At 47.8% G+C, this 20,000-nt stretch overlaps 2 protein-coding genes across 6 annotated transcripts in view; both read left to right on the top strand.

Annotated features, from left to right (window-relative positions):
- The window catches only part of tsc1a (TSC complex subunit 1a), an 11,701-nt gene extending 724 nt beyond the window's left edge, over positions 1-10,977 (top strand). Inside the window, exons 2-21 of one of the 3 annotated variants that reach the window (XM_068601746.1) lie at positions 479-612; positions 991-1,094; positions 1,190-1,342; positions 2,505-2,649; positions 2,957-3,111; positions 3,592-3,665; positions 3,842-4,002; positions 4,205-4,266; positions 4,357-4,468; positions 4,545-4,742; positions 4,838-5,103; positions 5,180-5,310; positions 5,434-5,462; positions 5,729-5,895; positions 6,383-6,565; positions 6,651-6,761; positions 7,728-7,850; positions 9,062-9,249; positions 9,720-9,827; positions 9,927-10,977. In XM_068601746.1, the coding sequence (XP_068457847.1) occupies positions 501-612; positions 991-1,094; positions 1,190-1,342; positions 2,505-2,649; positions 2,957-3,111; positions 3,592-3,665; positions 3,842-4,002; positions 4,205-4,266; positions 4,357-4,468; positions 4,545-4,742; positions 4,838-5,103; positions 5,180-5,310; positions 5,434-5,462; positions 5,729-5,895; positions 6,383-6,565; positions 6,651-6,761; positions 7,728-7,850; positions 9,062-9,249; positions 9,720-9,827; positions 9,927-10,362 (3,018 nt within the window). In that variant the 5' untranslated portion in view covers positions 479-500 and the 3' untranslated portion in view covers positions 10,363-10,977. Of the gene's footprint in view, positions 1-478; positions 613-990; positions 1,095-1,189; positions 1,343-2,504; positions 2,650-2,956; positions 3,112-3,591; positions 3,666-3,841; positions 4,003-4,204; positions 4,267-4,356; positions 4,469-4,544; positions 4,743-4,837; positions 5,104-5,179; positions 5,311-5,433; positions 5,490-5,728; positions 5,896-6,382; positions 6,566-6,650; positions 6,762-7,727; positions 7,851-9,061; positions 9,250-9,719; positions 9,828-9,926 lie in introns of all 3 variants that reach the window. The other 2 variants (XM_068601745.1, XM_068601744.1) reach the window with 2 other exon arrangements.
- A 5,115-nt stretch (positions 10,978-16,092) lies between these two features.
- The window catches only part of ak8 (adenylate kinase 8), a 10,712-nt gene continuing 6,804 nt past the window's right edge, over positions 16,093-20,000 (top strand). The window contains exons 1-6 of one of the 3 annotated variants that reach the window (XM_068601734.1): positions 16,093-16,132; positions 16,551-16,652; positions 17,812-17,896; positions 18,265-18,314; positions 18,397-18,477; positions 18,681-18,749. In XM_068601734.1, coding sequence (XP_068457835.1) covers positions 16,569-16,652; positions 17,812-17,896; positions 18,265-18,314; positions 18,397-18,477; positions 18,681-18,749 — 369 coding nt within the window. In that variant the 5' untranslated portion in view covers positions 16,093-16,132; positions 16,551-16,568. The other 2 variants (XM_068601735.1, XM_068601733.1) reach the window with 2 other exon arrangements.

The raw sequence follows: 20,000 nt of genomic DNA, 5'->3' as shown, positions 1-20,000 counted from the left end.
CAGTCAAAGTACACAAGTAGTAAAGTACTGTGATTCATATTGAAATAATATAAACATTCCTGCTCAGAATAGAACCATTGGTAAGGTGTGTCCTCACCTGTATACATGATTAAAGGTGTGTCCTCACCTGTATACATGATTAAAGGTGTGTCCCCACCTGTATACATGATTAAAGGTGTGTCCTCACCTGTATACATGATTAAACTTGTGTCCTCACCTGTATCACACGATTAAAGGTGTGTCCTCACCTGTATACATGATTAAACTTGTGTCCTCACCTGTATCACACGATTAAAGGTGTGTCCTCACCTGTATACATGATTAAAGGTGTGTCCTCACCTGTATACATGATTAAACTTGTGTCCTCACCTGTATACATGATTAAACTTGTGTCCTCACCTGTATACAGGATTAAAGGTGTGTCCTCACATGTATACATGATTAAACTTATGTCCTCACCTGTATCACACGATTACAGGGGAGTGTGTCTCCAGGTGTCCATGATGTCCAGTGTGCAGGTGAGTATCAGTGAGCTCCTGCTCTCATTGGACAGTCCAGAGCTGCAGGAGGGGGAGCAAGTTAGAGCAGCTGTCAATCAGCACCTGAGCACAGGTGAGTCTACCCATCTCTACACGTCTCTACCCGTGTCTACCTGTCTCCACGTGTGTCTACCTGTGTCTACAAGTGTCTACCCGTGTCTACCTATGTCTACCTGTGTCTACCCGTCTCTACCCGTGTCTACCTGTGCCTACCCGTGTCTACCTGTGTCTACCTGTGTCTACCTGTCTCTACCCGTGTCTACCTGTGCCTACCCGTCTCTACCTGTGTTTACCTGTGTCTACAAGTGTCTACCCGTGTCTACCTGTGTCTACCCGTCTCTACCCGTGTCTACCTGTGCCTACCCGTGTCTACCCGTGTCTACCTCTGTCTACCTGTCTCTACCTGTGTCTACCTGTCTCTACCTATGTCTACCTGTGCCTGTCCCCTCAGACAGAGGGGGTGCTGTCCTGGGCTCCCTGGTGGAGCACTACCTGGACTCGTCCTCGTCTCAGGTGGTGCTCCTCCTCTCCTCCATCAGAGAGCCTCATCACAAGGTCAGCTGACTTCTGAGTTTGTTGTTGTTGTGATTAGATACCGATCATTGTTGTTGTTGTTGTTGTTGTTGACGCTCCTGTCCTTCTTGTGACAGCCGCTGCTGGAGAAGCTGAACGAGGCTCTGAACAGACCCGGATCCAGACTGGCCGGTCTGACCCTACTGGGTCACCTGGTCCGGAACCAGCCACCCTGGGTCCATCACATCAGAGGCTCGGCTCTGCTGCTGTCGCTGCTGCGCTGCCTCAAGGTACGAGTCCTGGTACTGCTGCTGGTACTGCTGCTGGTCCTAGTACTACTGCTGGTACTGCTGCTGGTACTAGTACTACTGCTGGTACTGCTGCTGGCACTAGAACTACTGCTGGTACTGCTGCTGGTACTACTGCTGGTACTGCTGCTCGTACTAGAACTACTTCTGGTACTGCTGCTAGTACCACTGCTGGTACTGCTGCTGGTCCTAGTACTACTGCTGGTATGGCTGCTGGTCCTAGTGCTACTGCTGTTACTGCTGCCCGTACTGCTGCTGGTCCTAATACTACTAATGGTACTGCTGCTGGTCCTAGTACTACTGCTGGTACTGCTGCTGGCACTAGAACTACTGCTGGTACTGCTGCTGGTACTACTGCTAGTACTAGTACTACTGCTGGTACTGCTGCTGGTACGAGTCCTCATGCTGGTACTGCTGCTCGTACTAGAACTACTTCTGGTACTGCTGCTAGTACTACTGCTGGTACTGCTGCTGGTCCTAGCACTACTGCGGGTACTAGTACTGCTGCTGGCACTAGAACTACTGCTGGTACTGCTGCTAGTACTACTGCTGGTACTGCTGCTGGTACGAGTCCTCATGCTGGTACTGCTGCTCGTACTAGAACTACTGCTGGTACTAGTACTACTGCTGGTACTGCTGCTGGTACTACTGCTCGTATGAGTCCTCCTGCTGGTACTAGTGCTGGTACTAGCACTACTGCTGGTACTACTGCTGGTACTAGCACTACTGCTGGTACTACTGCTAGTACTAGTAATACTGCTGCTAGTAATGCTGGTACTACTGCTAGTACTACTGCTGGTACTAGTACTATTGCTGGTACTAATGATGGTACCAGTACTACTGCTGGGCTGGTACTACTGCTGGTACTACTGCTGGCACTACTGCTGGTACCAGTACTACTGCTGGTACTAGTAGTACTGCTGGTGCTAGAGGTACTACTGCTGTTACGACTGCTGGTACTACTGCTAGTACTACTGCTGGTACTAGTAGTACTACTGCGGGTACTACTGCTAGTACTACTGCTGGTACTAGAAGTACTGCTGCTGGTACTAGTAGTACTGCTGCTGGTACTAGAAGTACTGCTGCTGGTACTGGTAGTACTGCTGCTGGTACTAGTACAACACTGAATACTGTGTGTCCTCAGACGGAGACGGACGTGGTGGTCCTGATCAGCGGGGTCCTGGTCCTCATCACCATATTACCCATGATACCTCAGGCCGGCAAGCAACACATCTACGACTTCTTTGATGTGTTCGGACGCCTCGTTTCCTGGAGCTACAAGAACCCTGGTGACACACACACACACACACACACACACACACACACACACACACACACAGACAGAGACACACACACACACAGACACACACACACACAGACACACACACACACAGACAGAGACACACACACACACAGACACACACACACACAGACAGAGACACACACAGACACACACACACACACAGACAGAGACACAGACACGCACACAAACATTTTAATGAAACCTCATAATGTATCGTACTGTCTCTTTAAATGCTGCCGCTCTGAGGTCATGTGTGTCCAGGTGCTGTGCTCTGATTGGCTGTCGTCCCTCAGGTCACGTGCCCGTGCTCCACATGGTCCACCTGCACGCCGCCGCCTACTCTCTGTTCCACCGGCTGTACGGGATGTTCCCCTGCAGCTTCCTGTCCTACCTGAGGCTGCACTACAGCATGAAGGAGAACATGGCCGCCTTCCAGGACGTTGTCAAGGTGGGGGGGAGGGAAGGGAGGGAGGAGACAAGGGGGCGAGTATGTTCATGAGGGGACTGTGTGGTGGAGTCAGTCGTAGACCAGTTTGCATGTGGCATGGTAACAGCTGCTGTACTGGTTTCCAGTTCACATTACATCTGCAGCCAGCAGCAGCTGCTGGTTCTCAGGTAACATGTTCATGTTCTCTCAGTACTACATTACCCATGAGCCTCTTCTCATCGCTCTTCACATGAAGCTCTGTGATTGGCAGCTTTGTAGTGAAATGCACCCTGGGAGTTGGCCTCAACTGAGTGGAAGAAGTTACCTGAACTCACTTGGAGGCTCCGCCCCCGGCTGTCACTTCTGTGATGATTGAGATGACCGATGTTTAACACTCTGCTCCTGTCTGTCTCTCTACCTGTCTCTCTCTCTGCCTGTCTGTCTCTCTCTGCCTGTCTGTCTCTCTCTCTGCCTGTCTGTCTCTACCTGTCTGTTTCTCAGCCGATGTTGGAACATGTCAGGGTTCACCCAGAGTTGGTCACAGGGACTCAGGACTATGAACTGGACCCATCCAGGTAAGTTCACAGGTACCAGGTGAGGTCACAGGTACCAGGTGAGGTCACAGGTACCAGGTGAGGTCACAGGTACCAGGTAAGTTCACAGGTACCAGGTGAGGTTCAGGTACCAGGTGAGGTCACAGGTACCAGGTGAACCTGAACTCCCTTCATGTAGTTTTAAACTTGTGTCTCAGGTGGAGGTGTCACGAGGTCCATGACATCGTGATCGAGTGCTCCAGAGTGTCTCTGGATCCTCTGGAGTCGTCCTGTGAGGAGGACATGTACTCCTCCATCAGAGAGCCGCACCTGCACCTCACCTGTAGTCCTCTAAACACAGAGAGCGTCAGCAGCTCAGGTACCACACACACCTGCAGCTCTAAAGTGGGCGTGAACATTGTTATTCCTCTAAAGTGGGCGTGAACATTGTTATTCCTCTAAAGTGGGCGTGAACATTGTTATTCCTCTAAAGTGGGCGTGAACATTGAGTTAGCTGCTGGATAAGTAATGCGCTGTCGAAGGATTTCAATATATTAATTATTGATCGTTGTGATTGACAGGAAGTTCAGTTTGTCCTCAGCTGCTGTCTGAACGTCTGACTCTCAACAGCTCCTTCATACAGGTGAAGCTCCTCCTCCTTCCTCCCTTCCTTCATTACCTTCATTCCTTCCTTTTTCCCTTCCTTCCTCCCTCACTACATGTATGTGTTCAGGCTGATGATGTCACGTGGAGTCCCTCCTCACAATGTGGTTTGTCGACGCCCCCTCCTGAACCTGCTGCCACAGGCTCCGCCCCCCCACTGAGCAGGACCGCCTCCATCTCAGGTGAGACACTGAAGACTGTGAGAGACAATGAAGACAATGAGACACTGTGAGACAGGTAACACTGATGTGTGTCCAGGTGTGAAATGTCCCTCATCAGCCACCGTACAAGCGCTGACTGAAGAAAACCAAGATGGCAGTCACAAGGGCCAGGTGAGAGCCTCACCGGAAGGCTTTTATTGTGAAGCGGCCACACACCTAGAGGGGTCGTCCATTCAGCCAATCACAGAGCTGGAGGGCGGAGGCCCGAGTGATGTCATCAATAACGCCAGAGAAGGTGCGCTGAGCACGTTATTGATCACTTCTTCACACAGACAGCTGGAGCTTTCAGACACATCTCCTGGTCCTCCTCTTCTTCATGTTCCTCTGCAGACGTGCGCCCCCAGCAGCCTTCCGCCTCCTCCTCTTCCTCCCACCCGGCTCTCCTCACCTCCACCCCCCGGCGGGAGGAGCCCTCCCCTTCCTGGTTCACCCCCCCTCACCGCTCCTCCACCACCCAGACATCAGAGGAGGGAGGCTCCGCCCTCTCTGTGCAGAGCCCCGCCCTCTCCGCTCAGAGCCCCGCCCCTCCGTACGAGCTGCTGTTTGAGCTCGCTCTGCCGCGAGCCGCCACACTCCTCATCGGGAGGATGACTCAGGTAAACCACCGACCAACAGTTCATCATGAAAACTAGCTCCATTTCCTTCTATTGATGAATGTGCTGTGCCCTGTAGGAGGCGCTGCAGAGAGGAGGAGCAGCAGGAGCAGCAGTAGAAGGGGAGGAGCAGACCTCCATCTCTCCTCTGGAGGTTTTGGATCAGCTGATTGTTCACGGACACGACGCCCATGAACACCTGAGCAGAAGGTGAGAGTCTGACCACGAGTCCAGCTGAGTCTGAGTCCAGTTGAACTGTTCTCACGTGTGTGTGTGTGTGTGTGTGTGTGTGTGTGTGCGTGTGTGTGTGTGTGTGTGTGTGTGTGTGTGTAGGTTGTCAGTGGATCAGAGTCATTTTGGAGGTAAACAGCAAAGCATGAAAACCAAAGGTACCAGAAACTAACAGTGATGACACTCAATTCATTCATTCATTCTCCTCATTAACATATTCAACCTCATATTACCTCATTAACATAACTCATTAACATAAGCATTAACATAACTATCCTCGTTAACATAATCACCCTCATTAACGTGATTATCCTCATTAACATAATTCTCATTAACATGAGCAGAATGCAGATAATTGATCCCAACATGTGTAACAGGAGTGTTGTGTGAATATCAGGCCCCGCCCAGGGGGAGGAGCTTCAGTCTCTGAGGAGTCAGCTGTTATTGGTCCACAGCCAGCTGCAGTACGAACGTTTCAAACGCCAGCAACACGCCGTCAGGAACCGCCGTCTGCTGCGCAGAGTCATCAACGGCACGACGCTGGAGGAGCACGCCGAGGCCATGGTAACACAATGATGTGCACACAGACACACAATGCTGTAGTCTCATGGTAACACAATGATGTGCACACAGACACACAATGCTGTAGTCTCATGGTAACACAATGATGTGCACACAGACACACAATGCTGTAGTCTCATGGTAACACAATGATGTGCACACAGACACACAATGCTGTAGTCTCATGGTAACACAATGATGTGCACACAGACACACAATGCTGTAGTCTCATGGTAACACAATGATGTGCACACAGACACACAATGCTGTAGTCTCATGGTAACACAATGATGTGCACACAGACACACAATGCTGTAGTCTCATGGTAACACAATGATGTGCACACAGACACACAATGCTGTAGTCTCATGGTAACACAATGATGTGCACACAGACACACAATGCTGTAGTCTCATGGTAACACAATGCTGTAGTCTCATGGTAACACAATGCTGTGCACACAGACACACATCTCCATGGTTTCTTCCAGAAAGGTCAGCTGGGCGTTCAGGACGAAGAGATTCTCTCTCTGAAGTCGAGTCTGCAGGAAGAACAGAGACGACACACACAACTGCAGCACGACACACACACACACACCACCCAGCTGCACACGCACAACCAACAGCTGCTGCTGCGACAACAGGAAGAGCAGAGAGACAAGCAGAGACTCCAGGTACTAATACACACAGTACACGCCTGTACACACATGGTCAGCATGAAGAGTCATGTTTATCTTGTGCTGTGATTGGCTGTTGCAGAGCGAGCTTCAGGAGTGTCAGAGCCGGTTAAAGGACCTGGAGGCGGAGCTTCAGAAAGCCAATAACAAGGCTTACAATGCAGAACACCAGCTGACCCAGCTGTCACTCAAGGTGAGGAGAGCTGCTCCAGAGAGTGTTTCTGTCGTCCAACAGGAAGTCATGGTGTTTCTGTAGTCCAACAGGAAGTCATGGTGTTTCTGTAGTCCAACAGGAAGTCATGGTGTTTCTGTCGTCCAACAGGAAGTCATGGTGTTTCTGTCGTCCAACAGGAAGTCATGGTGTTTCTGTCGTCCAACAGGAAGTCATGGTGTTTCTGTCGTCCAACAGGAAGTCATGGTGTTTCTGTAGTCCAACAGGAAGTCATGGTGTTTCTGTAGTCCAACAGGAAGTCATGGTGTTTCTGTAGTCCAACAGGAAGTCATGGTGTTTCTGTAGTCCAACAGGAAGTCATGGTGTTTCTGTAGTCCAACAGGAAGTCATGGTGTTTCTGTAGTCCAACAGGAAGTCATGGTGTTTCTGTAGTCCAACAGGAAGTCATGGTGTTTCTGTAGTCCAACAGGAAGTCATGGTGTTTCTGTAGTCCAACAGGAAGTCATGGTGTTTCTGTCGTCCAACAGGAAGTCATGGTGTTTCTGTAGTCCAACAGGAAGTCATGGTGTTTCTGTCGTCCAACAGGAAGTCATGGTGTTTCTGTAGTCCAACAGGAAGTCATGGTGTTTCTGTAGTCCAACAGGAAGTCATGGTGTTTCTGTCGTCCAACAGGAAGTCATGGTGTTTCTGTCGTCCAACAGGAAGTCATGGTGTTTCTGTAGTCCAACAGGAAGTCATGGTGTTTCTGTAGTCCAACAGGAAGTCATGGTGTTTCTGTCGTCCAACAGGAAGTCATGGTGTTTCTGTAGTCCAACAAGTTGAACTGTAGTCAACTAGTTGAAGTCCATGACATCATCACAACGTCCGCGTCCGCTGATTGTGTCTAGGCCAGCAGAGAAGGCTTAGAGGCGCTGACGCCCACCACTGGTGTACCTGTGTGTTACTGTGTGTAACCCTGTGTGTCTGTGTGTGTCTGTGTGTGTGCAGCTGTGCAGCAGTGAGCAGCTGCAGCAGCAGATCTTCCTGTTGAACCAGCAGCTCGTCCTGCTGAGAGAAACTAACATAGCTCTGAGAGACCAGCAGGAGGCAGGAGAGAGACACACACACATGGTGAGGACACACACACACACATGGTGAGGACACACACACACATGGTGAGGACACACACACACACGGTGAGGACACACACACACACGGTGAGGACACACACACACACGGTGAGGACACACACACACACATGGTGAGGACACACACACACACGGTGAGGACACACACACACACGGTGAGGACACACACACACACATGGTGAGGACACACACACACACGGTGAGGACACACACACACACGGTGAGGACACACACACATGGTGAGGACACACACACACACGGTGAGGACACACACACACACGGTGAGGACACACACACACACGGTGAGGACACACACACACACGGTGCGGACACACACACACGGTGAGGACACACACATGGTGAGGACACACACACACACGGTGAGGACACACACACACGGTGAGGACACACACATGGTGAGGACACACACACATGGTGAGGACACACACACACACGGTGAGGACACACACACACACATGGTGAGGACACACACACACACGGTGAGGACACACACACACACGGTGCGGACACACACACACGGTGAGGACACACACATGGTGAGGACACACACACACACGGTGAGGACACACACACACACGGTGCGGACACACACACACGGTGAGGACACACACATGGTGAGGACACACACACACACACGGTGAGGACACACACACACGGTGAGGACACACACATGGTGAGGACACACACACACATGGTGAGGACACACACACACACGGTGAGGACACACACACACACGGTGCGGACACACACACACGGTGAGGACACACACACACGGTGAGGACACACACATGGTGAGGACACACACACATGGTGAGGACACACACACACACGGTGAGGACACACACACACGGTGAGGACACACACACACGGTGAGGACACACACACACGGTGAGGACACACACACACACGGTGAGGACACACACAAACACGGTGAGGACACTGACATACATATACACACAGACACACACATTTACATATACATATACACACAGACACACACATTTACATATACATACACACACATATACACACAGACACACACATTTACATATACATACACACACATATACACACAGACACACACATTTACATATACATACACACACACATATTCACACAGACACACACAAAATTAGCACGAGGACTTCAGGGACTAAAGTGTGTGTCGGTCAGGAGGCGGCCATGCTGCAGTGCAGCGTGGGTAAGGAGTTCCAGCGGCTGAAGGACAGCGACGTCCAGCAGAGACAGAAGCTGGAAGCGGCCAATCACAGGATGGCAGAGCTGGAGACGCAGCTGGCCCTCAGAGACCAGCTGGTCCTGGACCAGAAGAAGCTGCTGGAGGACACCAAGGCCCAGAGCAGGTCAGGCTGCTGCAGCAGATCTGTAGTCAGTGGAAAAGTAGTGACACTACTGATCTACCAAGATGTAAACAGGGAGCGTCCACCTACAGGTGAGCGTCCACCTGGCCCCAGGTGAGCGTCCACCTACAGGTGAGCGTCCACCTGGCCCCAGGTGAGCGTCCACCTGGCCCCAGGTGAGCGTCCACCTACAGGTGAGCGTCCACCTGGCCCCAGGTGAGCGTCCACCTGGCCCCAGGTGAGCGTCCACCTGGCCCCAGGTGAGCGTCCACCTGGCCCCAGGTGAGCGTCCACCTGGCCCCAGGTGAGCGTCCACCTGGCCCCAGGTGAGCGTCCACCTATCCCCAGGTGAGCGTCCACCTGTCCCCAGGTGAGCGTCCACCTGTCCCCAGGTGAGCGTCCACCTGTCCCCAGGTGAGCGTCCACCTGTCCCCAGGTGAGCGTCCATAATGCGGGTGCTTGCTGTGTGTCAGGGGCGAGCTGGCGGCGTGTGAGAGTCGCGGCGAGGCTTTGAGGAGAGTCGCCCAGACGCTGCAGACGGAGACGCTTCACCTGTACAGCCAGATCCAGCTGGACCTCAGGTAAACCAGAGCGACGTCGCCACTCGTCAGACACGGTTGATGACGTCAGTGATGAGGTAATGGGATGAGGTCATGTGATGTCATCTCTCTCGCCTTCAGGCCAAACGGCGGCAGCGTCGCTTTACCGGCTCCTCAGGGCAGCCACAAGCCCCACCCCTTTTCTTCTCCTTCTGTTGGCATAATAAACGGCGCTGCGCAGACCTTCTCCTCCTCCCCCCTGCTCCTCCTCTCCTGCTCCTCCTCCCCCGTCGGCTCCTTCCTGGAGCAGCGCGCACGGCAGCTGTTCAGACCGACCAATCAGAGCCAGGAGGAGGAGGAGGAGGAAGAAGAACAAGAGGAGGAACAGGAGGAGCAGGAGGAGATAGAGCCAGATAGCCCTCCTCTGGCTCAGGAAGCGGAGATCCTCCTGGCAGGAAGTCCTCAGGCCGAGCCCCGGACCCCCTCTGGACCTCCTGCTGACCTGACGCTCGCCGTCCGGCAGAGGAGACGCCAACTCAGCATCATGGACTACGACGAGACGCTGCCCGAGTGCTGAGGGCTGGAGAGATGTTATGGAGATATTAAAGAGATATTAAAGAGATAGTATAGAGGAGTTACATAGATATTATGGAGATGTTATGAAGCTATTTTAGAGATTTTATGGAGTGGATATAGAGATGATATGGAGGGGTGAGTCAGATGGAGGTGGAGATAAAAGCTAAGCTAACTAGCTAGTTCTGGACCTTCAGTTGCCTTCGATAATAAAATCATAAACTTTATGAAAACAAAGTGAACATAATCTGTTAATCATAAAATAAGACATTTAGAGATCACTAGGGCTCTTTTTAATTTGTGCTGATCCAGAAGCGTTAGCTAACTGCTAACATGCTATGCTACGAGCTTTGTGTGAAGTTTATATTGATCATTAAACTAGTAGAAATTAGTAGAGTAGAACTTCGTCCTCTAATTTGAACACAAGCCTTTAAGAACTGCAACGTTGTTGCTAAGATTAGCTTTAAGCTTACATTCAGAAGGTTGGTCAGCTAGCAGCGCTAATGTTTGCTAGTTGACCTAGCAGGTTGATGTTATTACATACAGGCTCCAGTGTTCTGTAACACGGTCTCTGTAAGAGACCAAGGACAGGATCTGGGTCCACTACAGGGACATGTCTACTACAGGGACATGTCTACTACACTACAGGGACATGTCTACTACAGGGACATGTCTACTACACTACAGGGACATGTCTACTACAGGGACATGTCTACTACACTACAGGGACATGTCCACTACACTACAGGGACATGTCTACTACACTACAGGGACATGTCTACTACAGGGACATGTCTACTACACTACAGGGACATGTCTACTACAGGGACATGTCTACTACACTACAGGGACATGTCTACTACACTACAGGGACATGTCTACTACACTACAGGGACATGTCTACTACACTACAGGGACATGTCTATTACAGGGACATGTCTATTACAGGGACATGTCTACTACACTACAGGGACATGTCTACTACAGGGACATGTCTACTACACTACAGGGACATGTCTATTACAGGGACATATCTACTACACTACAGGGACATGTCTATTACAGGGACATGTCTACTACACTACAGGGACATGTCTATTACAGGGACATGTCCACTACAGGGACATGTCTACTACACTACAGGGACATGTCTACTACACTACAGGGACATGTCTACTACAGGGACATATCTACTACACTACAGGGACATGTCTATTACAGGGACATGTCTATTACAGGGACATGTCTACTACACTACAGGGACATGTCTATTACAGGGACATGTCTACTACAGGGACATGTCTACAGGGACATGTCTACTACACTACAGGGACATGTCTATTACAGGGACATGTCCACTACAGGGACATGTCTACAGGGACATGTCTACTACATTACAGGGACATGTCTACTACAGGGACATGTCTACTACACTACAGGGACATGTCTATTACAGGGACATGTCTACTACACTACAGGGACATGTCTATTACACTACAGGGACATGTCTACTACACTACAGGGACATGTCTACTACACTACAGGGACATGTCTACTACAGGGACATGTCTACTACAGGGACATGTCTACTACACTACAGGGACATGTCTACTACAGGGACATGTCTACTACACTACAGGGACATGTCTATTACAGGGACATATCTACTACACTACAGGGACATGTCTATTACAGGGACATGTCTACTACACTACAGGGACATGTCTATTACAGGGACATGTCTACTACAGGGACATGTCTATTACAGGGACATGTCCACTACAGGGACATGTCTACAGGGACATGTCCACTACACTACAGGGACATGTCTACTACAGGGACATGTCTACTACACTACAGGGACATGTCTATTACACTACAGGGACATGTCTACTACACTACAGGGACATGTCTACTACAGGGACATGTCTACTACAGGGACATGTCTACTACACTACAGGGACATGTCTACTACACTACAGGGACATGTCCACTACACTACAGGGACATGTCTACTACAGGGACATGTCCACTACACTACAGGGACATGTCTACTACAGGGACATGTCTACTACACTACAGGGACATGTCCACTACAGGGACATGTCTACTACACTACAGGGACATGTCTACTACAGGGACATGTCTACTACACTACAGGGACATGTCTATTACAGGGACATGTCTATTACAGGGACATGTCTATTACAGGGACATGTCTACTACACTACAGGGACATGTCTATTACAGGGACATGTCTATTACAGGGACATGTCCACTACAGGGACATGTCTACTACACTACAGGGACATGTCTATTACAGGGACATATCTACTACACTACAGGGACATGTCTATTACAGGGACATGTCTATTACAGGGACATGTCTACTACACTACAGGGACATGTCTATTACAGGGACATGTCTACTACAGGGACATGTCTACAGGGACATGTCTACTACACTACAGGGACATGTCTATTACAGGGACATGTCCACTACAGGGACATGTCTACAGGGACATGTCTACTACATTACAGGGACATGTCTACTACAGGGACATGTCTACTACACTACAGGGACATGTCTATTACAGGGACATGTCTACTACACTACAGGGACATGTCTATTACACTACAGGGACATGTCTACTACACTACAGGGACATGTCTACTACACTACAGGGACATGTCTACTACAGGGACATGTCTACTACAGGGACATGTCTACTACACTACAGGGACATGTCTACTACAGGGACATGTCTACTACACTACAGGGACATGTCTACTACAGGGACATGTCTACTACAGGGACATGTCTACTACACTACAGGGACATGTCTACTACACTACAGGGACATGTCTACTACAGGGACATGTCTACTACAGGGACATGTCTACTACACTACAGGGACATGTCTACTACACTACAGGGACATGTCTACTACACTACAGGGACATGTCTACTACAGGGACATGTCTACTACAGGGACATGTCTACTACACTACAGGGACATGTCTACTACACTACAGGGACATGTCTACTACAGGGACATGTCTACTACAGGGACATGTCTACTACACTACAGGGACATGTCTACTACACTACAGGGACATGTCTACTACACTACAGGGACATGTCTACTACAGGGACATGTCTACTACACTACAGGGACATGTCCACTACAGGGACATGTCTACTACACTACAGGGACATGTCTACTACAGGGACATGTCTACTACACTACAGGGACATGTCTACTACAGGGACATGTCTACTACACTACAGGGACATGTCTACTACACTACAGGGACATGTCTACTACACTACAGGGACATGTCTATTACAGGGACATGTCTACTACAGGGACATGTCTACTACACTACAGGGACATGTCTACTACACTACAGGGACATGTCTATTACAGGGACATGTCTACTACAGGGACATGTCTACTACACTACAGGGACATGTCTACTACAGGGACATGTCTACTACAGGGACATGTCTACTACAGGGACATGTCTACTACACTACAGGGACATGTCTACTACACTACAGGGACATGTCTACTACAGGGACATGTCTACTACACTACAGGGACATGTCTACTACACTACAGGGACATGTCTACTACAGGGACATGTCTACTACACTACAGGGACATGTCTACTACACTACAGGGACATGTCTATTACACTACAGGGACATGTCTACTACACTACAGGGACATGTCTACTACACTACAGGGACATGTCTATTACACTACAGGGACATGTCTACTACAGGGACATGTCTACTACACTACAGGGACATGTCTACTACACTACAGGGACATGTCTACTACACTACAGGGACATGTCTACTACACTACAGGGACATGTCTACTACACTACAGGGACATGTCTACTACAGGGACATGTCTACTACAGGGACATGTCTATTACACTACAGGGACATGTCTACTACACTACAGGGACATGTCTACTACACTACAGGGACATGTCTACTACACTACAGGGACATGTCTATTACACTACAGGGACATGTCTACTACAGGGACATGTCCACTACACTACAGGGACATGTCTATTACAGGGACATGTCTACTACAGGGACATGTCTATTACACTACAGGGACATGTCTACTACACTACAGGGACATGTCTACTACACTACAGGGACATGTCTACTACACTACAGGGACATGTCTATTACACTACAGGGACATGTCTACTACAGGGACATGTCCACTACACTACAGGGACATGTCTACTACAGGGACATGTCTATTACACTACAGGGACATGTCTATTACACTACAGGGACATGTCTACTACAGGGACATGTCTACTACACTACAGGGACATGTCTACTACACTACAGGGACATGTCTACTACACTACAGGGACATGTCTACTACACTACAGGGACATGTCTACTACAGGGACATGTCTACTACACTACAGGGACATGTCTACTACACTACAGGGACATGTCTATTACACTACAGGGACATGTCTATTGCACTACAGGGACATGTCTACTACAGGGACATGTCTACAGGGACATGTCTACTACACTACAGGGACATGTCTATTACACTACAGGGACATGTCTACTACACTACAGGGACATGTCTACTACACTACAGGGACATGTCTACTACACTACAGGGACATGTCTATTACACTACAGGGACATGTCTACTACAGGGACATGTCCACTACACTACAGGGACATGTCTACTACAGGGACATGTCTATTACACTACAGGGACATGTCTATTACACTACAGGGACATGTCTACTACAGGGACATGTCTATTACACTACAGGGACATGTCTATTACACTACAGGGACATGTCTATTACACTACAGGGACATGTCTACTACACTACAGGGACATGTCTACTACACTACAGGGACATGTCTACTACACTACAGGGACATGTCTACTACACTACAGGGACATGTCTATTACACTACAGGGACATGTCTACAGGGACATGTCTACTACAGATCCAGGACGGGTCTAAGTCCACTGCGTTGCTTCAGAGATCTGTTGAATGTTAAACTGTGAACATAAAGACGTGTAAAATCTTTGCAGTCAGACTGATTATTGGTTATTGATTACATATTGATTGATCTCCAGTGTTTCTGTATTTTGAACCTCAATGTGTCCATATGGCTAGCGGTTAGCTAAATTCCACACCTTGGAAGTAACAAACCTGAACAAGGTGAAATAGTAGTCGTAATAATTCTAAAACATTAGTGTCACTGTGAATGTGTAAATGTGGCACACATGTTTATGTGGAAGCAGATCATAATTACAACGTTATATTTAAATGCAATATTATAGTACTTGTATATGATAACATATAACTAATAGTTAATAGAAAATAGTTAACTACCATACTTCTAATATCTCACTAGAGTTAAAGCTCATCAGAATATTACAATATAAATATGTATAATATATGTCATATATAATATATTTTATATAATAAATGTGATATCTGCCACGGTCACGTGACTATGGCAGATATCACATTTATTATATATCAAATGTATTATATATATATATATATATATATATATATATATATATATATATATATATATATATATATATATATATATATATATATATATATATATATATATATATCTTCCGGTTGTTAAAACCGGAAACGGATGTGACGGACTCTGATGACGTTATTCCCTAGCAACAAGCAAACGTCTTCCTAGCAACCGGCTCGTTGATCAGGTGAGAAGGTTTCTGTGTTTTCTGCAATGCTCTTAACATGTTGTCGTTTACTGGACTCATTGTTAATGCTCTCATTGTTAACTGGTTCTGGTTCTGGTCCTGGTTCTGGTCCTGGTTCCGGTCCCGGTAGTTCTGTCCTTCACAATAAGAGATCACGCTTCAACAGCGACGTGATAAAAGCTCCTTAACTTCAACAGAGTGAATATTATCAGCCTTAAATCATAGAAATGTGTTCACATGTTGTTTATAACACTATATGATCTAGCATATAATATATTAATATATGAAGTAAATACTAGAGTAATACATAGTCATAGTATATAATATCTAAAGTAAATACTAGAGTAATAAAACATGAAGCACAGCGATCACATGTTGGCATCCAGAGAAAGAGGTGTGATGTGTTCATGGTCCTCAGGAAAAGCAGTTCCTCCTGATGGATGAGACAGTGAAACCTCTGAGGATCCCTCCTCACATGTCCTGCTATGCAGATGAGCACCACGTCTCCCACCTGCTGCAGGTGAGAAAGACCTGCAGGTGAGAAAGATCTGGAGGTGAGAAAGACCTGGAGGTGAGAAAGATCTGGAGGTAAGAAAGACCTGCGGGTGAGAAAGACCTGCAGGTGAGAAAGACCTGCAGGTGAGAAAGACCTGCAGGTGAGAAAGACCTGCAGGTGAGAAAGACCTGCAGCAGGACCACAGAGTCTATGGCCATGTCTACTACCGCGCACTTGCGCACTAAGCACTGACTTTCAGTGCTTAGTGACAAAACCAGCAGGGTTCAGTGCACTGAAAGTACCCGGATGGCGCACTGCAAACGGTCAAAAAAAAGTAGTGTAAAGCGATGGACACTACTCGGGTAAGAAGTGCGTTCATTTTGTCAGTTTTAGTTTCGCGGGTGCCGCGAACAGATTTGCGTCCGTCACTTCCGCCAACTGGTGAACGTAAATGTTCCATTTGATACAGCGCTGATCAGAGACACTACATATGTTACTGCTCTGTGTTATAGTACACTGTACAGTGTACTATAACACAGAGCACTATAATACACTGTATTATAGTGCTATAATACAGTGTATTATAAAAAAATAAAATAAATAAATAAATACACTTTAAATAAAGTGTACTATAATACACTGTATTATAGTACAGTGTACTATAACACAGAGCACTATAATACAGTGTATTATAGTGCTCTGTGTTATAGTACACTGTAGTACAGTGTACTATAACACAGAGCACTATAATACAGTGTATTATCTGTGTTATAGTACACTGTAGTACAGTGTACTATAACACAGAGCACTATAATACAGTGTATTATAGTGCTCTGTGTTATAGTACACTGTACTACAGTGTACTATAACACAGAGCACTATAATACAGTGCACTATAGTACACTGTATTATAGTGCTCTGTGTTATAGTACACTGTAATACAGTGCACTATAGTACACTGTATTACAGTGTACACTGTGTTATAGTACACTGTGTTATAGTACACTGTAATACAGTGTACTATAACACAGTGCACTATAGTACACTGTATTACAGTGTACTATAGTGCACTGTGTTGTAGTACACTGTAATACAGTGTACTTCGTAAAGTGTTCGGTAGTAGACACGGCCTGTGTGTGTGTGTGTGTGTGTGTGTGTGTGTGTGTGTGTGTGTGTGTCACAGACCATGCTGTCCAGCCTCCTGGTGGACCAGCCTGAGGATCCGATTGGTCACCTGATCCGTCTGCTGCAGAGGACCAGTTTGGACGGTGAGTCATGTGACCTGCAGCCAGTAGAGGGAGGAGTCATGTGACCTGCAGCCAGTAGAGGGAGGAGTCATGTGACCTGCAGCCAGTAGAGGGAGGAGTCATGTGACCTGCAGCCAGTAGAGGGAGGAGTCATGTGACCTGCAGCCAGTAGAGGGAGGAGTCATGTGACCTGCAGCCAGTAGAGGGAGGAGTCATGTGACCTGCAGCCAGTAGAGGGAGGAGTCATGTGACCTGCAGCCAGTAGAGGGAGCTGTGACTCCTCCTCCTTCTGTCCTCAGCTTTCATGAAGAAGAGTTATTCTGTAGTTTAACAAGACTCTTAACCTGTCTGTCTGTCTGTCATCTGTCTGTCTGCCTGTCTGTCTGCAGTCCCCAGGGTTCTGGTCCTCGGTCCTCCAGCTGTTGGTAAACACACAGTGGTGAGTGAGTCAGCTGATCATAACACACTGTTATAATAATGATGTCATCACTTCTTCTGTGGTGCTTCTTGTCGTCCTTCAGGCCACAAAGTTGAGTGCTGAGCTGAGAGCCGTCCATGTGACCACAAAGGTCCTGCTGAACCAATCAGAGCGCAGCACACAGGTACACACACACACACACACACACACAGAGCAGGTGATGTAAATACCTGAAACACAGACGTTCTGTTCTTGCCAAACCAATTTTTATTCTTCAGCCTCCCACATTTTGAGACACATATGTTCAATGTGTGTGTGTGTGTGTGTGTGTGTGTGTGTGTGTGTGTGTGTGTGTGTGTGTGTGTGTGTGTGTGTGTGTGTGTTCAGGAGCATCCTGCTGATCAGCTGGTCAAACGGATTCAACAGAGACTGAATGAGATCGACTGCTTCAACAGAGTAAGATATGTCTAACAAAGTACTGGTACTTTGTACTACCTCTGTTACTGTGTACACAGTACTGTATACTGACACCTGGTACTTGTACACAGTACTGGTACTGTATACACAGTACCAGTACTGTGTACAAGCGTAGAGGCTCCTCTGGTCTTTTCCTTCAGTTGAACCTCTGAGAGATGAAGATCATAGTGATGATGAGGAACATGATCGTTGTCCTTTACTGGAAGATCTCACCCCCCCCCCCCCCCCCCTGCATGCCCCCCTTCCCCTCCTCTCCCTCTGTGAAGATGTGATGATAATAATTAGTGTTCTGGTCTCTGCTGTGTCGTACTACGATTCCCAGCAGGCCGAGCAGCGTGGGTTCTCCCCAGAGATCAGCTGATCAAGAGGCCGAGCTGCTGTCACATCAGTGCAGCTCGTCCTCATTAGCATCACGTCCTGCTTCCTGTCAGCGTTCATCTGCTTCCTGCTCCCTTTGAGAGCCTTACAGAGACAACAACAACAACAACAACAACAACAACAACAGTCTGCCCTCTGTTCCAACCACTAGTGTTCACTATAAGGTTCTAGTGTCTACTATAAGGTTCTAGTGTTCACTATAAGGTTCTAGTGTTCACTATAACATTCTAGTGTTCACTATAAGGGTCTAGTGTTCACCATAAGGTTCTAGTGTTCACTATAAGGTTCTAGTGTTCACTATAACATTCTAGTGTTCACTATAAGGGTCTAGTGTTCACTATAAGGGCCTAGTGTTCACTATAAGGGTCTAGTGTTCACTATAAGGTTCTAGTGTTCACTATAAGGGTCTAGTGTTCACTATAAGGTTCTAGTGTTCACTATAAGGGTCTAGTGTTCACTATAACATTCTAGTGTTCACTATAAGGTTCTAGTGTTCACTATAAGGGGCTAGTGTTCACTATAAGGTTCTAGTGTTCACTATAAGGTTCTAGTGTCCACTATAAGGTTCTAGTGTTCACTATAAGGTTCTAGTGTTCACTATAAGGTTCTAGTGTTCACTATAAGGGTCTAGTGTTCACTATAAGGTTCTAGTGTTCACTATAAGGTTCTAGTGTTCACTATAAGGGTCTGGTGTTCACTATAACATTCTAGTGTTCACTATAAGGGTCTAGTGTTCACTATAAGGGTCTAGTGTTCACTATAACATTCTAGTGTTCACTATAAGGGTCTAGTGTTCACTATAACATTCTAGTGTTCACTATAAGGGTCTAGTGTTCACTATAAGGTTCTAGT

This window comes from Clinocottus analis, unplaced genomic scaffold (genome assembly GCF_023055335.1).
Source record: "Clinocottus analis isolate CAN_PGR_092001 unplaced genomic scaffold, fCliAna1.0.p SCAF_53, whole genome shotgun sequence".
In the NCBI taxonomy this organism is placed as follows: Eukaryota; Metazoa; Chordata; class Actinopteri; order Perciformes; family Cottidae; genus Clinocottus; species Clinocottus analis.
Note: the sequence above shows the minus strand (reverse complement) of the source record. Positions and strands in the feature narration are given on the sequence as shown.